This window comes from Seriola dumerili, unplaced genomic scaffold (genome assembly GCF_002260705.1).
Source record: "Seriola dumerili isolate Sdu_G_001 unplaced genomic scaffold, Sdu_1.0 BDQW01000189.1, whole genome shotgun sequence".
Taxonomy (NCBI): Eukaryota; Metazoa; Chordata; class Actinopteri; order Carangiformes; family Carangidae; genus Seriola; species Seriola dumerili.
Genome location: NW_019174444.1, coordinates 3,274,061 through 3,288,693, shown reverse-complemented (window position 1 = coordinate 3,288,693; position 14,633 = coordinate 3,274,061). Strand labels below are relative to the sequence as shown.

At 39.8% G+C, this 14,633-nt stretch overlaps 1 protein-coding gene across 1 annotated transcript in view; it reads right to left on the bottom strand.

Annotated features, from left to right (window-relative positions):
* mast2 (microtubule associated serine/threonine kinase 2) overlaps window positions 1-14,633 on the bottom strand; it is a 175,065-nt gene that overhangs the window by 54,459 nt on the left and 105,973 nt on the right. The window contains exon 5 of the mRNA XM_022753018.1: window positions 10,924-10,955. Within this exon, the coding sequence (XP_022608739.1) occupies window positions 10,924-10,955 (32 nt within the window). The remainder of the gene's footprint in view (window positions 1-10,923; window positions 10,956-14,633) is intronic.

Genomic DNA, 14,633 nt, shown 5'->3' with positions numbered 1-14,633 from the left:
TGTAGTGACACAGTTGGTACAGACAGAGGGTTTTTGAGTCATCAACCTGTAGGAAGTACTTGCATTAACTTTCAAGGCTTCATTTACTTCAACTACTGCTGGAAAGATGGAGGTTAACCAGTTAATTCATCCCTGAAAAAGACCTGTTTTCTATGAGGTTTACAGTTTTCTTTTTACCTTGGGCAGTTGACCTCTGACCTGTGTACCATCTAAGGGTTTTCGCTGGACTTAAACTGCTGAAATGTCAATAAATACCGTAAAAACGTGGGTGTTCTCCAGTAGTGTATATCTCCATATACTGTAGGTATTGATATTGCGATTTAAAAATGAAGCACTTGGACAGAGGATCCATACCACCCACCCCCACTCTGACACAGTGCCTGCTCTGGGCACATCTCTTTCCAATAGTCCAGGAAGTATCAGGGAGGAGGTGGCAGTGCTGAACATCACTAAATGGTCAAATACAGATCTTGCAGATCCACAGATTAGGAGGCTCTGTTCCTGTGTTCAATGAGGATAAGCTTGACTTCCTGTCAAGTCTTGAATGAGCAACATATAGAGTGAGAACAAGAAAGAGCCTGGGACAGGAGGCTGTGATTGAGAGAGTCAGTGAGTGAACAAGAGAAAGAAAAAAAATAATAAACTCATCTGTTACTTGATTCACTGTTGTTGCACAGTAATGCAGGAATGAATGACCATAAAACACTCAACAGCATCACACGTCTACATGCCAACTTTCATCCATTCATTACAATATCAGTCGTACAACTGGGGCTGAGCAGTATGGAAAGCCACATTTCGAACTGACTTCATCTTGCTCATGTTAACTCGCTTCATGAACTGTCCCCTTAAAAAAACACGACCTCGTGTTCAGTCACATGCCTCTGCAGACAGTAGTCCATGTTCACTCCAAGTGAAGCTGGCGATATGGATGACAGAAGTGCAAACACTGAGCCTCAGGCTACATCCACACCAATACGTTCTAATTTTAAAACGCATCACTTTTGCTATGTTTTGAAATAATTGAGACATTGATTTGAAGTCATATCATCCAGCTCCAGTTGAACACGCACCAACAACAAACTGTTATGACACACAACGCAATGTTGCTCTTCTGTCTTGATTAAAAAGGATGTCAGACAGTTGTCAAAGTTGTTTTCCATCAAGATCAGTCCACTTAGAACAATCTCCATCGTCCTCCACAAAAGTTTAGGTCCTGAGTTTAGTTAGTGAGTAAGTAAAGTAAGTAAAGGTTGCACAGAAAGAAAACAAACAATAAAATGTAAACAACACAAAGAAATTAAAAACACACAAAATTACAAACACTAGACGGTACAGGGAGAGACACAGGCCAGTTTGAATAAATTAGTCTTCAGCTGCTTTTTCAAGGCGTCTACTGCAGAACGTGAGTCTAAAGGAAGAGCCGCAGCTTCAAAGACATCACCATAACAAAAGATCACCTTTTGTTTTTAGTCAAACCCGAGGGACAACCAGTGAGCTCAGGTCCAAAGACCTCAGTGACCTACTGGTGACCCTCAATACTTTCAACTATTTGGACAAAGCGGGCTGTTGGTGACAAAAATGGTTTAATTGTTAAAAATTTCAGCCAAAACTATGAAAACAAGTTGCAAAACAATCTCCTCAAACTTTCTCTTAAAAGCAGCCAGAACAAATCTGGTGCAGTCGCCTGTTTTCAGTGTCATCAGACAATCACGGGGCTCATTAGTGCCGTTTGCTGCTTCCTCATCTGAGCAACACGACCCTCAGCTTCACACAAGGTCAGGAATCTCAGTAATGGAGGCAAACAGGAGACAACACACGCTTCCAAACAAACAGGTGTGCTACGGGGGGAGTCTTACCTCCACAGGAAGGGGTTTCCTCGCTGGTGAACAGGGGCTGATAGAGGGCGGTCAGAGGAACAGAGGGAGGGAGAGGAGGAGGAGGAGGAGAGGGTGATGACGGGGGGCTGAATGACGGAGGGATGAAAAGAAGTGGGGGACAGCAGGTGCTGGAGGAGGCTGCTGTTGCCGTGGCAACGCAGCTGAGCCGGCGACCAGATTCTGCCAACAGAGGGAGGGGAGGGGAGTGGAGGGAGGGAGGGGGAGAAGAAAAGATGAAGAGAGGAGGAAGAAAGGAGGGTGAGGATAGAGAGATGTGTAATGAGGACCGCTCAACCGGACGTGTGTGTGTGTGTGTGTGTGTGTGTGTGTGTGTGTGTGTGTGTGTGTGTGTGTGTGTGTGTGTGTGAGTGATGAGACGCTGTAATGCTTGACTGTATTTGACAGAGAGTGGAGACATCACCCATATGTTCTGTAACTTTCCTCCTCTGTCTGTCCGCTGCATCTCACGCTGGATTTAACCAGTGATGTAAATATAATTTAAGCACAACACAAGAGTTTTTATCATGATTTTAACAAGTTTCACTACAATAATTTGTTGTTCCATTGTTTCCATTGACTAAAATCAGACTAAATCGGATCATGATCAGGAAATATCAATAAATTTAAAAATCAATATGAAAAGATTTTTCCTAAGTAAAAATGACAAAACTTCTCTGGTTCCAGCTTCTCAAATGTGAATATTTTTCTGGTTTTCTTAATCTTATGTGAAACTAAACTAAATACATTTGGGTTTTGGACTGTTGAGCAGAAACCTCAGAGGATCTGGTTGGATCTCTGGTCAAAGCCAAAAAAACAAAAAAAAACAAAAAACGAAGCCAGTCATATTTACAGTGATAAGAAAAGGAAGATTTTCCAAAAGCAAGACTCTTGCAAGAGTCAAGAGTTTGTATTGCTCTTCAATAAAGTTTGGAGAGTTGTGAGAGAGGAGGAAGAGATTTAAAAATTTTAAAACTGAAACAGCAGAGGCCATAATATTCTGACTTTTATTCCCTGGTATCAGTCAAACTTTAAATACCTTGAATCAAGCATGTCTTCATTAGCCCCCCTGCTAATGAATCCATGCTCCCAGTTCGACATACAAAATTTGTAGCATGATAACCCTTGACAGGCTACAACAGATAACAAGTAAATTATAATTAAAATTGGTGCAGTGACCCTTAAAAAAAAAAAGTCACGATTCATTAATAATGTGGCAGATGTGAACATTTCTATCCATCAGGACCTCAGGAAGTTAAAAATTTGACTTGTTTGGTTTCAGACTTTTCAGTTGTTTCTGTAAATTTGTTTCTGAGTTTTTGGTGGAGGCTTTGACATAAATCAGCTCAGAGTATTGAGATCATATTGTGTGAGAGTAAAGCTCCAGTCAGCCAGTGCCAGGCTCAACCCGCTGATCCGTACTGTCTGTCTGCCTGAAGATGTCCCCTCACAGCAGGCGGAAAAGCCTCGGGCCCTAAATCATCACAGTTGGAAACTGGTGGACAGAAAGTTCTGGATCAACTTCACAGAGCTGTGTCAGGATGGGGGGAGATGAGACGGCTGCAGAACCAAAGAATTCAGTCATTTTAAGACTTATGGGAGAAGAGTCGGAGTAGATCATTTTGGTTTTGCCCAATAATCACTCGCTCTGTCCTCACTGATGTGGATGGAAGTGAAGAATCTGCCTCTGCTCTGCAAAGTTCAGTGGGAGGTTGGCACAGACCTGCAGGGCATGAGGGCCTTATGCTGCTCGTCTCCATGCCCCCTCCCCCCTGCTGGGCCGGACAGAATGGGTGAGACCACCTGCTGGGAGGTCCAGGGCTTGACACGTTTTAGTATGTGAAGTGTTTCCAGAACATACACAGAGCCATCTGTGGCTGCAGGTTTAGCTTTCCAGCCACAAAAATGAATAAAATACTCTATAAGGAAAATGGATTTATGAGTCCAGCTGCATTAATTGATTGATTTTTTTTACAGGTATAATACCAAAGATGAAATTATCAGGGGGGCAAGAAACTAATTACATTTACTGTCATTACTGTAACAAAGTTGTTTTTTTGTATTTTTAAAGATCAGTAACTTTACTCATAAACTTAGATTGGTCATTGGTGAAGGACAGTGTGGTTATTTCCTTGATGTGTTTGTTTTATAAGAAATATTTCATTGTCTAAAATCCCAAATTTGCTGTACCATCAGTTTTTATATTGTAGTATTAGCCACAACTTTAATACAAGGAATGCAAACTAATGCGAGGCAGCTACTGTTCTGTACAGAGGAATGAAAATATTGAATGGTATACCATTCCTACCGTAGCATACCATACCTAGTAGTTTTACTGCTGTTTGTATTTGTTGTTATTTTATTGTTCCTTTTTTTGTTTTTGATTTTAATTTACATTATTGTTTTGCATTATGATGTAGTGTTTACTTGAATAGACCCTAGGAAGGGTAGTTGCTATAATAAAAATACTTTGTATTCTTGTATCTGAGCACATTTTTACACAAGTAAATCAACTCTTTCCACCCCTGGAAATCACATTAAGACCATTTGACCAGAAATATTTAACAAACCAGAAATCAGTCCAAAGGGGTGCAGTAAATGAGAACCCCCCCCCCAGGGCAACATATCAGTTATCTGAAGGCAGCTGAACCTCCAGTCTGAATACTGTGGAAATGTGTGATGTAAATGAGCTTGAATCTTTCACATTAACAACAACACTTAAAGGACATCTTTAAGTGCACAGGTGACTGAATCCACTGACAGTAATGAATAAATACGCAAAGATTTGCTTTAAAATACAGTTTCTGTTTTGAAGGGACTTTAATTATCGCTGGAGCAACTAAACAGGTGTTTGGGTCTGTAATTAATACCTGGGGAGGGAGGGGGAAATTACACATGTGTACTCTGAATAGAACTGAAATGACTGAATACCCTGAGCAGAGAGGGTACTTAATTTACTTCTAAACTATTCTGTTCAGTATAACATATCATTAATTAAACGCTAGAAGTTATAGTTATTCATTTATTAATAACCCTAACAGTGAGGGGAAACACTGACGTGTCATCTCTCTGCTGTCGTGTGTGTATGTGTGGTGTGAAGGGAAACACACTCAGCTGATGAAGGACTTCCTGATATCTCGCTCTGATACCTTCTCATGTTTCTGTCTCCTCCTGGTTTTCCATCTCACCCAGAGTGTCAGAGTGTTTCAGTGACTCAGTGTGTATGTACACTATGCATGTGCTGTATCATGAATGTATGTTTGTAACATGAGCCCAACTCACCCCCATGTTCACAGACATATTTCCAGTGATAATGAAGCAGCTTACAGAGACAGTGTATGACTAAAAACATTATATTATTCGAGTGGCCTCTTCTTCTCTCTCTCTCTCTTCAATTTTTCACACAAATCTGACAAGTCCGGTTTTATTATATCCGGCAGCTTTTATAGTTTCTAGTGAATTGTTTTGATTTAATAAGTACATTTCAAAAATTTAAAAGTAATTTAACTTGAGCTTCATTAATTATAAATATAATACATTACATTATAATACATTATATTATTTGTTGCTTATTCTCACATAATGTGACATTTATGTGTATGTGAATAAATTAATGTTTTGTTTTTCCACACGCAGTCTGGTGTTTTTGATTGTCTTAAGGAATAGTTCAACTGTTTTACAAATACACTTATTCACTGAGTCTGAGTCAGGATGTGGTTAGCCTAGCTTAGCATAAAGACTGGCGAGGTTGCCAAGTTTGATACCATTGTATGTTCACAGAAAAGGAGCTAACTGAGCAGATCTATCAGCCTGTAACCACAGACTGCACATGAGTACTGAGCAGATAAGTTGTTTGACATGAAATAGTTCCAAAATATAATTTTGATTTTTTTGGTCTTTTTTTTTTTTTTTTACTTAATTTGAATTTGTAATGACTTGACATGAAAAATGATATGTTAGTAATGAAATATTCTTGAGATGAGGCTGCAAACTATTTTAATTTGAAAAGCTGAAATGTTTTCGCATAGATAGTTACATTAAGAAATAATTCCAAAATGTAACTCTTCCCCATTGAAGTGAGAACTTGTCATTTTTATATCTGTGTTTGTACAGTCTAAAGAAAGAAGATGCCACATGTTAATGAGTGAGGTTTCTAACTCAGGACAGACTGAGACAAGCTGTCTCCCCGCTTTCAGTCTTTATGCTCTCGACTTTACAGACATGAAACTCTCAAGTCATGCTTAAAAAGACGGTGAATAATGCTGCATTTCTGGAGATATTCTCGTCTTATAGAGACAAAACGGAAAAGTTAAAAGAAGGAGGAGGTAAGATACACAACTGGTTGGTTGACATTAATCTAATCTGCATTCTCTCTCTCGTTCTCTGCCTCTCTCTCTCTCTCTCTCACACACACACTCTCAGACATCCAGTCTACACACACTCTTACTGGAGGCGAAGGTGTGGGGCTCCTGCTCTCTCCTTCCTCCTCTTCATCTTGTGTCCCGGGACAAAAGGCTCAGCTCTAATCTTTAATAATCCACCGGACTGCATCGGCTCATCTGTCTGTCAAACACATACTGATCCACCGAGGCTCCTCGAAGCACCAAAAACTGTTCCATAGTCATTCCTCTATGAGTCAAACCACTGACAACACTTTTATATATAAAGGAATGACCAGAGTGTGTGAGTGTATATGTGTGTGTGTGTGTTACATCAGCACCTGCTCTTATCTCCACACACACAATTATGCGAGGTATCTGGGGTAGAGTGTTCCTTCACCAGCAAGCATGGACTTGCTGAGTCACACACTGCCTCAAAACACACACAAACTCACACAGTCTGTGGAGCTACATGCAGACCACACACACATTTCTCTGAGCCCAATAAACAAACTCAGTGTATATTACACCGTAACTCATCTGGGATTTCCTCTTTCTCATTTTGTCTTCCTAGCAATAATCCAAAATAAGTAAAAAAAAAAACAAAAAAACAACACAGGATAAATCCTTAAGAGCCAAGTTACAAACTCTTTCTTTGAAAATAATCCAAAAAAACTTAGAGGAGTTCCGTCATGGAAGATGATAAAGAGGAAAATGATCCGTCAAATTCAGATTAATTTCACCCAGACGACCCTCAGCTCCTGCTCTGACCGATCAAACGGACAAAAGACTGAAGAGGGACGCTCCTGTCTGCGTGTGCCCAGGAACAGAGGGCCTTCCCTGGGTACAGTCTGCCCAGTTAATCCCTCTCATTTCGTGGAAGTCTCAGCTGTCAGACGAGAGGACTGACTGAATCCTCGACACAGGCAGGGGAGGGACAGAGAGAGAAAGAGGGAGGGTGAGAGAGAGCGAGGTGGGAGGATGAAGACTGAAATGTTCCATTTACTAGTTTATACACATTATTTATAGTTTTTTATAAAGTTTGTCACTGTGTTGTCACTAATTTTTATAGTTTGCATAAAGAAAATGTATCAGTATTTTCAAATGTAGATAAGAGCAAATGTAGAGGCAGTAACAACAGCGACTAATAAACACATTTATTAGCTTATAATTAAATATGAAAACAAGAAACAACAGTCTCTAGCATGTAGGTCTTCATCAAAGTTTGATTTTCAAAAGTTGGATCAAAATATTTATAGATTTTTTAGCTTTTTAGGAATGACTTGATTTTTTGAATGACTTGACTTGAATGACTTTTAAGTCAAGTAAGTTAATTAATTTTATATTTTGATTTAAAATAAGTTTATTTGTGAATTTACATTTTAATGGCTTATTTTTGTGACAAAAATAAATTTATGTTTAAATTCAATCTTAAAATAGGTTAATGTTTCATGACATTTAATAACTTTATAAAGAAACATGTCTTTTAAGGACTCTTTTGTCCTGACTCGTTTTTAATAAATTCATTTTTGAAATGACTTTTCTAACGCAAAGTTGAGTAAGTTTTACTTTCGACTTTTACATTTTTTTTTTTTTGACACAAATGTATTTTTATTTACTTTAATTTTTATTAAAGACTTGACATTCTAATTAATGAAATATTCCTGAGATGTGACTCTAAACTCTTCCTGATGCACTGAAACTGAACATTCAGGTAAAGAACTCCGAGCAGTTCACTCCTCTTCCAGGTATTTAATTTGAAAAGCTGAAACATTAACGATTAGGTTGAAACCTTACAGGGAAATGTCTCTGCCTCTCTGACACAGGGGACATTGTCCTGATATTATGAGACCATGTAGGAAGTGCAGCTGTCCTCTCTCTGTCTCTGCTCTGGTTTCCGAGAAGACCGGGGGTGGGGTGGGTTGATGGGCACCGTGGACCCTGATGGGCTAAATGCAGCTCACATGCCAGATTGCTAATTCATAAACAATGGGCTGGATCACAGACGGTTCTGTGTTAATGTCGAGGGGTTACTGGACTGACGCAAGAGCAGCCACAGGACACGAGATGTGATTAGGCACCAATCTGGACCTGTGTGTGTGTGCGTGCGTGCGTGTCATGAGAATCTGTTGCTGTCTGTTACCCTGAAGGTTCCTCCTTGTTGATCAACTCTGTTCCAGGTCTTACTGATACTTTTTAAACTGATTGTAAATCAGTAGCAAACAAGCATCTTCTGTGTCTCCATGGAGACCTCTGTGAGCTGTCTGTCCTACCATAAGTGGAGCTGTTGTCAATAAATATATTGACAAAATACAGATTAACGCCAAATAAACAGCTAACATCTGACTTACTGTGAGATAAATTGGTTAAATATTAATAAAGAAAGATGAATACATCTTGATATCAGTAAATGTGACACTAACTAAAGGTAAATTTAGTAGCTTTTTTTTTTTTTTTTTACTTTTTCATTTACTGATGAAGATCTCGACATGCAGCTGCAAGTTCCCAAAAGGCTAGTCTGTGGGAAATGAAGAACTTGGCCACATATTTTAAAGGTCCCATATAGTATAAAGGAAGACGTCCATGTGTTGTTTGATTATAAAGCAGGTCTAGGTTCTATATTAATACTGTGAAAGTATCAAAGCACTCAGTCACACAGGCTGTATTCAGAAAGTGAGCCTAAAAACCAACCGTCAGGACCTGTAACTTTGTGATGTCACAACAAACCAGTCACGGCTCTCAGCCACGCCCACCATAAAACCACAAATATATCTTCTTATGGATCAACACTTCAAATAAAACACAAAAGAAGATGAAAATATGGAGCTTTAAACTACCCATATTATAGGTCTATAGCTTTTACTTAAGCAATAGTCCTGATTACTCCGATCACCACTGCACATATTTGTAGAATAAAATTAATGAATCCTGGGGGGACTAAAAGAACCAACTGCACCATTTAATCTGATTATTCTATTACATTATTTTCATTTCATGTACAACACAACATGATCATCTTTGGTATATACACTTACCATATTTAGTATAAAGGCCAGCAGTACTGGAGTTTCTTTTACAGAAAATGATCCCAATTAGAAGTTAGAAAAATCAAAATGACATATTTGCTCCAAATCTTTCAGCTGTAGTGTCATTCAAGATTTAACACATCACTTTCCTGGTTCCTTGTTTTCATGATACAGACAGATGTATGAGGTACAACAGATTTGAGATGGAAGTTTATGCTTTGATCAAATATATGGTTGTAAGACAGTTATTTGAAGTATCTCACCACTGCACTATAAACTTCTTGTGTAACTACTTTCTTCTGTTTGTTTGTATGTTTGTATTTTGTCTTTATCTGTATGAGACACATTTTTATTGCAGTTGTGGGTAAAGTTTGCTTCATATGCAACTACTACATATATCATTTGATTATATTTGGACCAGACAAAGATTAAAGAGGGAAAAACAAAGTGAAAAATAGATGCTGAGAGTCTGTGCAGTGGAAAAGTGATGGTTGAAGCAGAGAGGACTTTGTGTCTTTGACGTGACAATCAGAGACAAAACACAGGCTTGTTTCAGTGCCACCAGTTCCTGAACTGGGCCCATTAAACAGAGCTGTGGCAGCGCTCAGCAGACATCAGGACGTCGCTAGCCAACACGCTCTTTCTCGATGTTTCTCACAACAGCCGACACGCTCACAGCAGAGCCTGGAGATCACACAGTGTACACACACACACAGAAACATACACGCAGACTGAAACACAGAAACACACCATCCAACGCCTGTGGCTCTGGTCTGATATTAAGAATCTGATGATGCAGCTGAAAACAGGAGATAAAAGTTGCTGTTTTTATTGGGGTATGGACTGAAGCTACAACACAAATACTACGACACATGTGTCTGTGTAGTTTGATTATAAAGCAGGTCTAGGTTCTATATTAATACTGTGAAAGTATCAAAGCGCTCAGTCCACAGAGAAATGCACACAGTCTGTATTCAGAAACTGAGCCTTAAAACCAGGCATCAGGACTTATGTGACTTTGTCCTTTAATAACTTATGATGATTACACTATAATGATGAACCTCATATCCCAGCAGTTGGTCAGAGGTGTGACACTATGTCTGACTTTTGTTTCTAAACATCCTGAACTTTTCCAGTAGGACAATAAATCAGCTGCCAGCCGCACACACACACGCACACTGTTATAAATAGGCCTGCATCCATCAACAGAGGGATACTCAGCTGTTCTGGTACACACACACCCAACACACACAGAACAACTCAGTGGCCTATAACCTTTGTCCTTTAACCCTTTACTGGAAGCTCTCTGCTTAACTTGGTATGAATTAACAGCTGAGACAAAAAAGAATAAATAAACTGAAATTCAGTTTCTTAGGTGAAATTTAAAATCAAGTCAATGCACACAAACTACATCTGAACTCTTGCTAAAGTCTGCACACCAGAGAGATACTCAAAGTCTCCACAGAACCACACTGACAGCCACTCTTCCACTGTTATTCCATACCACACTGTTTGGTTCATTGCATTGCATTCTCAAAGCTATTCCAAACCTTTTCAGATTACACATCTGGAAAAACAGCAGCGTACAGAGAAGGACAGGCCTCGGATAGACAGGAAACGGAAGGAATGATGGGTACTTACAAACTGCCTCTTCGGGGAAGGCTCAGCTCCTTCTGAAAGACAGAAGAAAGAAAGAGATGTTTAATTATTATATATATATATATATATATATATTATATATTTGAATCATCACTTTCATAAGCAAATCAAATGGTTCCAATCATTGTCTTCAGGCCAAACAGTGCAACACCTGTGTCATACAGCTGTTGGACCAGCAGGTGTCACTGTAGCATAATAAAGTCTCAGCCTCAAGATCAACAACTCACTTGTTATTCAGGCTTTAATACTACTTTTGTTTTTATTGACAATTTTTTATTTTCTATACTTTATTGATTTTTAATGGTCACCTTCTTGCTGGTAACACTTCCTTTGTTCTATTTGCCCTAATACTACGACACTCTAATTGTATTTGTGATTGCCTGATTTAATTGTTGCCTTATATGACCTGCATGTTTTATTTTGCTTCCTTGTAATGTGGGTTTGGAAAAGTGCTCTATAAATACAGATTATTATTATTATTGTTTAACATGAGTGGTACAATTACACAATCAAACAATAACAAAAATATGTGTTGCAAATCATTACACACAGTAGAGAATTTAATTCATTTCATTAAGCTCACACTCTTCACAGATCCTCGTTCCTCTCCTACTGTGAGTCAGCTCAGTACTGGTCTCATTTCAACAACTGGAACTCAAATGCTAAATGTGTGTGTGCGTGGACCATGTGACCCCTTTTGCACATTCTTTAAAAACCCTGTTTGACCTTGAAGTAAAACCTCATCAGACGACGTGTCCATGTATGAAAAGGTGAGTTTCCTTTGTGCACCTGAGCAGCACCTTCTGCAAGCGACCACAAGGGGGTGGAGGAGAGTCATTCTGATCATCAGCAGCTTACAGACATGACAGCACGCAGCTGCTTGGCTTACAGATTAATTAATTAGCAGACAGGTGGCTCCACATGTATGAGAAGTAACCTGTCTGACTATCTACTATCTACTGTATGTTCTGTATGTATGAATTTGAGTTAAGTTTGAAATGGAGCAACACAGAACTCAAACGCACACAGACTTTCAGGTATCTGTGACAGCTCATAGAAACTGTTGGAGGAAACAGACCACCAACATTACAGCCTTCATGGAGAGCACCATCTGGCCAATAGCACTAATCAGTGTTTGTGCGTGCACGTGTGTGTGTGTGTAGGTAAGGTACATGGATGCTGAAACTGTGTGTTGCCAGGTTCCCAAAGTAGGTCAACAGCTGGTTTTACTTTGAAAAACATCATTAACACCTTCATCAGCATCCATCACAATGAATGCTACACACACACACACACACACACACACACACACACACACACACACACATTCTCCTTTAGTTTAGAAAAACAGCAAATTGTCACATGTGAGAGGCTCGAACCAGAAATCAAAAGTTAAGTGTACGATGCACTGACGTTTAAAAATATCCTGCTCTCTGGTCAATAAAAGGAGCTACCATTCTATCTATTATCTCTTCATCACACTTTCTGTCTGTCACACACACACACACACACACACACACACACACACACACACACACACACACACACACACACACACACACACACACACACACACACACACACTCTGTGCTCCAGCGTGGGCCGGCTGTGTCATCAGAGTCAGATAAACTCCCTCTATCTCTTCATGTCTCTCTGTGCAGATAAGCTAATGGACATGAGTGAGTGGGTGGGCGAGTGTGTGGCACAGGTCTGCAATGTGAGCAGTGTGCGTGTGTGTGTGTGTGTGTTACAATAAGTTTTCATTTAGCCTCACTACAACAGAACAGCCAAAACATTAACACTCCCAGCTAGTGTGTGTGTGTGTGTGTGTGTGTGTGTGACCTTTTATATGTGTATTTACACTGCAGGACTTAATATCTCATTACAGCAGAACAGCTCAGAGTTTTCTGTTAATCCACTTTTAAAAATATCAGGTGATGACACTTGAAAAAACACACAGCCAAACCTGTGAGCACAGAGATGGAGACAGAGGGTGAAGGTCAAGTTGAGGTTTGGGTGAAGAGGCAGGGAGACACATTATAAGTTATGGGCCTGTTATTATTATTATGCTTTGGATGCCATGACATTAGAAGTTTGGAGTGTCACTTTGATGATTTTATACATTTTGGTCAGTTTAAAAGTCATGTTGAGTCCTGCTCAGCCTGTTTTATAATGTCTCTTTCTGTCTTTCTTTACTTCTTTGTGAGATTGGAAAGAAAGTTACTTCGACAGCCTCTTGAAACCTTTCCTTTCCCTGTTCTTCATCGCTCTCACCAACCTTTTAACCTTTCCCTCATGACCTGCATCCCCCCTCTCTCCCTCCTGCCTCACCCCCTCAGGTTGACACTCCTGTCTGGCTGTAGAGCAGAAATAAAAATAAAAAAAAAAAAAGATGGGAGAGGAGTGTCGTGTGTTTCAGTACTTTATGCTCTTATCATCTATCCGCCCACACAGGGCTCTGTAATGTGAAATGATGCTCGTCTGAAACCCTCATCCGACAGTTTATTGCATTATACTGTGTGCTTTTGTGTGTGTGTGTGTGTGTGTGTGTGTGTGTGTGTGTGTGTGTGTGTTGCAGCTGTTATCAGAGCCCTGAGGGAGGACTTTCACCCCAAAGCCACCCTATCAAAATAACCCAAGAGGGGGAGAGAGAGCTAATGCCCAATCTAAAAACACACATATACACACAGCAGCAGCAGCAGCAGCAGCAGCAGCAGCAGCAGCAGCAGCTTGTGTTAAACAAACTAAACACGCACAAAGTGAGCTGTGATGAAATTATCCCCGGTGACGAAGAGGATAAGAGGAGCAGAACACAAAGCCTGCAGCAATCTGCCCGATGGAATACAGGCATCGATAATACGCTTTATGGCTGAGAGAGGGATAGAGGGAGGGTAATGTAATTAGAGAGATGGAGTGAGAGAGGAGAGGGGGAAGTGGAGGTAACAGCTCAGTCTAAACATGTTAAGATGTGACAGCAGAGTGTGGGTGTTTTGTCAAATAAGTTTCTCCAAGAGTCTGACAGAGTTTCACAAACCTGCACCGAGCAAACAACCAGAACCAACCTGTAGTTGTTGATCTACAGTGATAACAAGGTGATTTCTTGGTCGTGTATAAACATAAGCAGGTTTCAAATCTGATTCCCAGAGTGTAACTGTGGCAGTAGCACAGGGACATGACCAAACCTTCTCTATAACTCTATAAAAGAAGATGAAGAAAGGGATGATGTCTTCAAATGTCCAAAACCCAAACATGTTCAATTTACCAGCAGTTATTCATATCTTAGAAGTTTCAACCAGGGAATTTTTATCATTTGGCTTAAAAAAATGTTTTAAGGAAAAACATTTTTGCTGATTTATTTTCAGTTATTTAATTGGCTCATTTTCAGCATTAATTCAAAACAATTTCATTTTAAAGCTCCATATAGTCAGTACATTTACATGTTGTACCAGGGTACAACATGTAAATGTACTGACTGATCTCTGATCAGCTGATGCTGTCAGACATTAACTATGTGATAGACAACATGACAAGTAAAGCAACAGGAAAACCATCACACACACACACACACACACACACACACACACACACAAACTGGTCCAAACTGGTGAACAGATGTTCCTCTAACAACCCAGAGCAGAGTGACAACACATAAACACGCACACGCACACGCACACACACACACACACACTGAC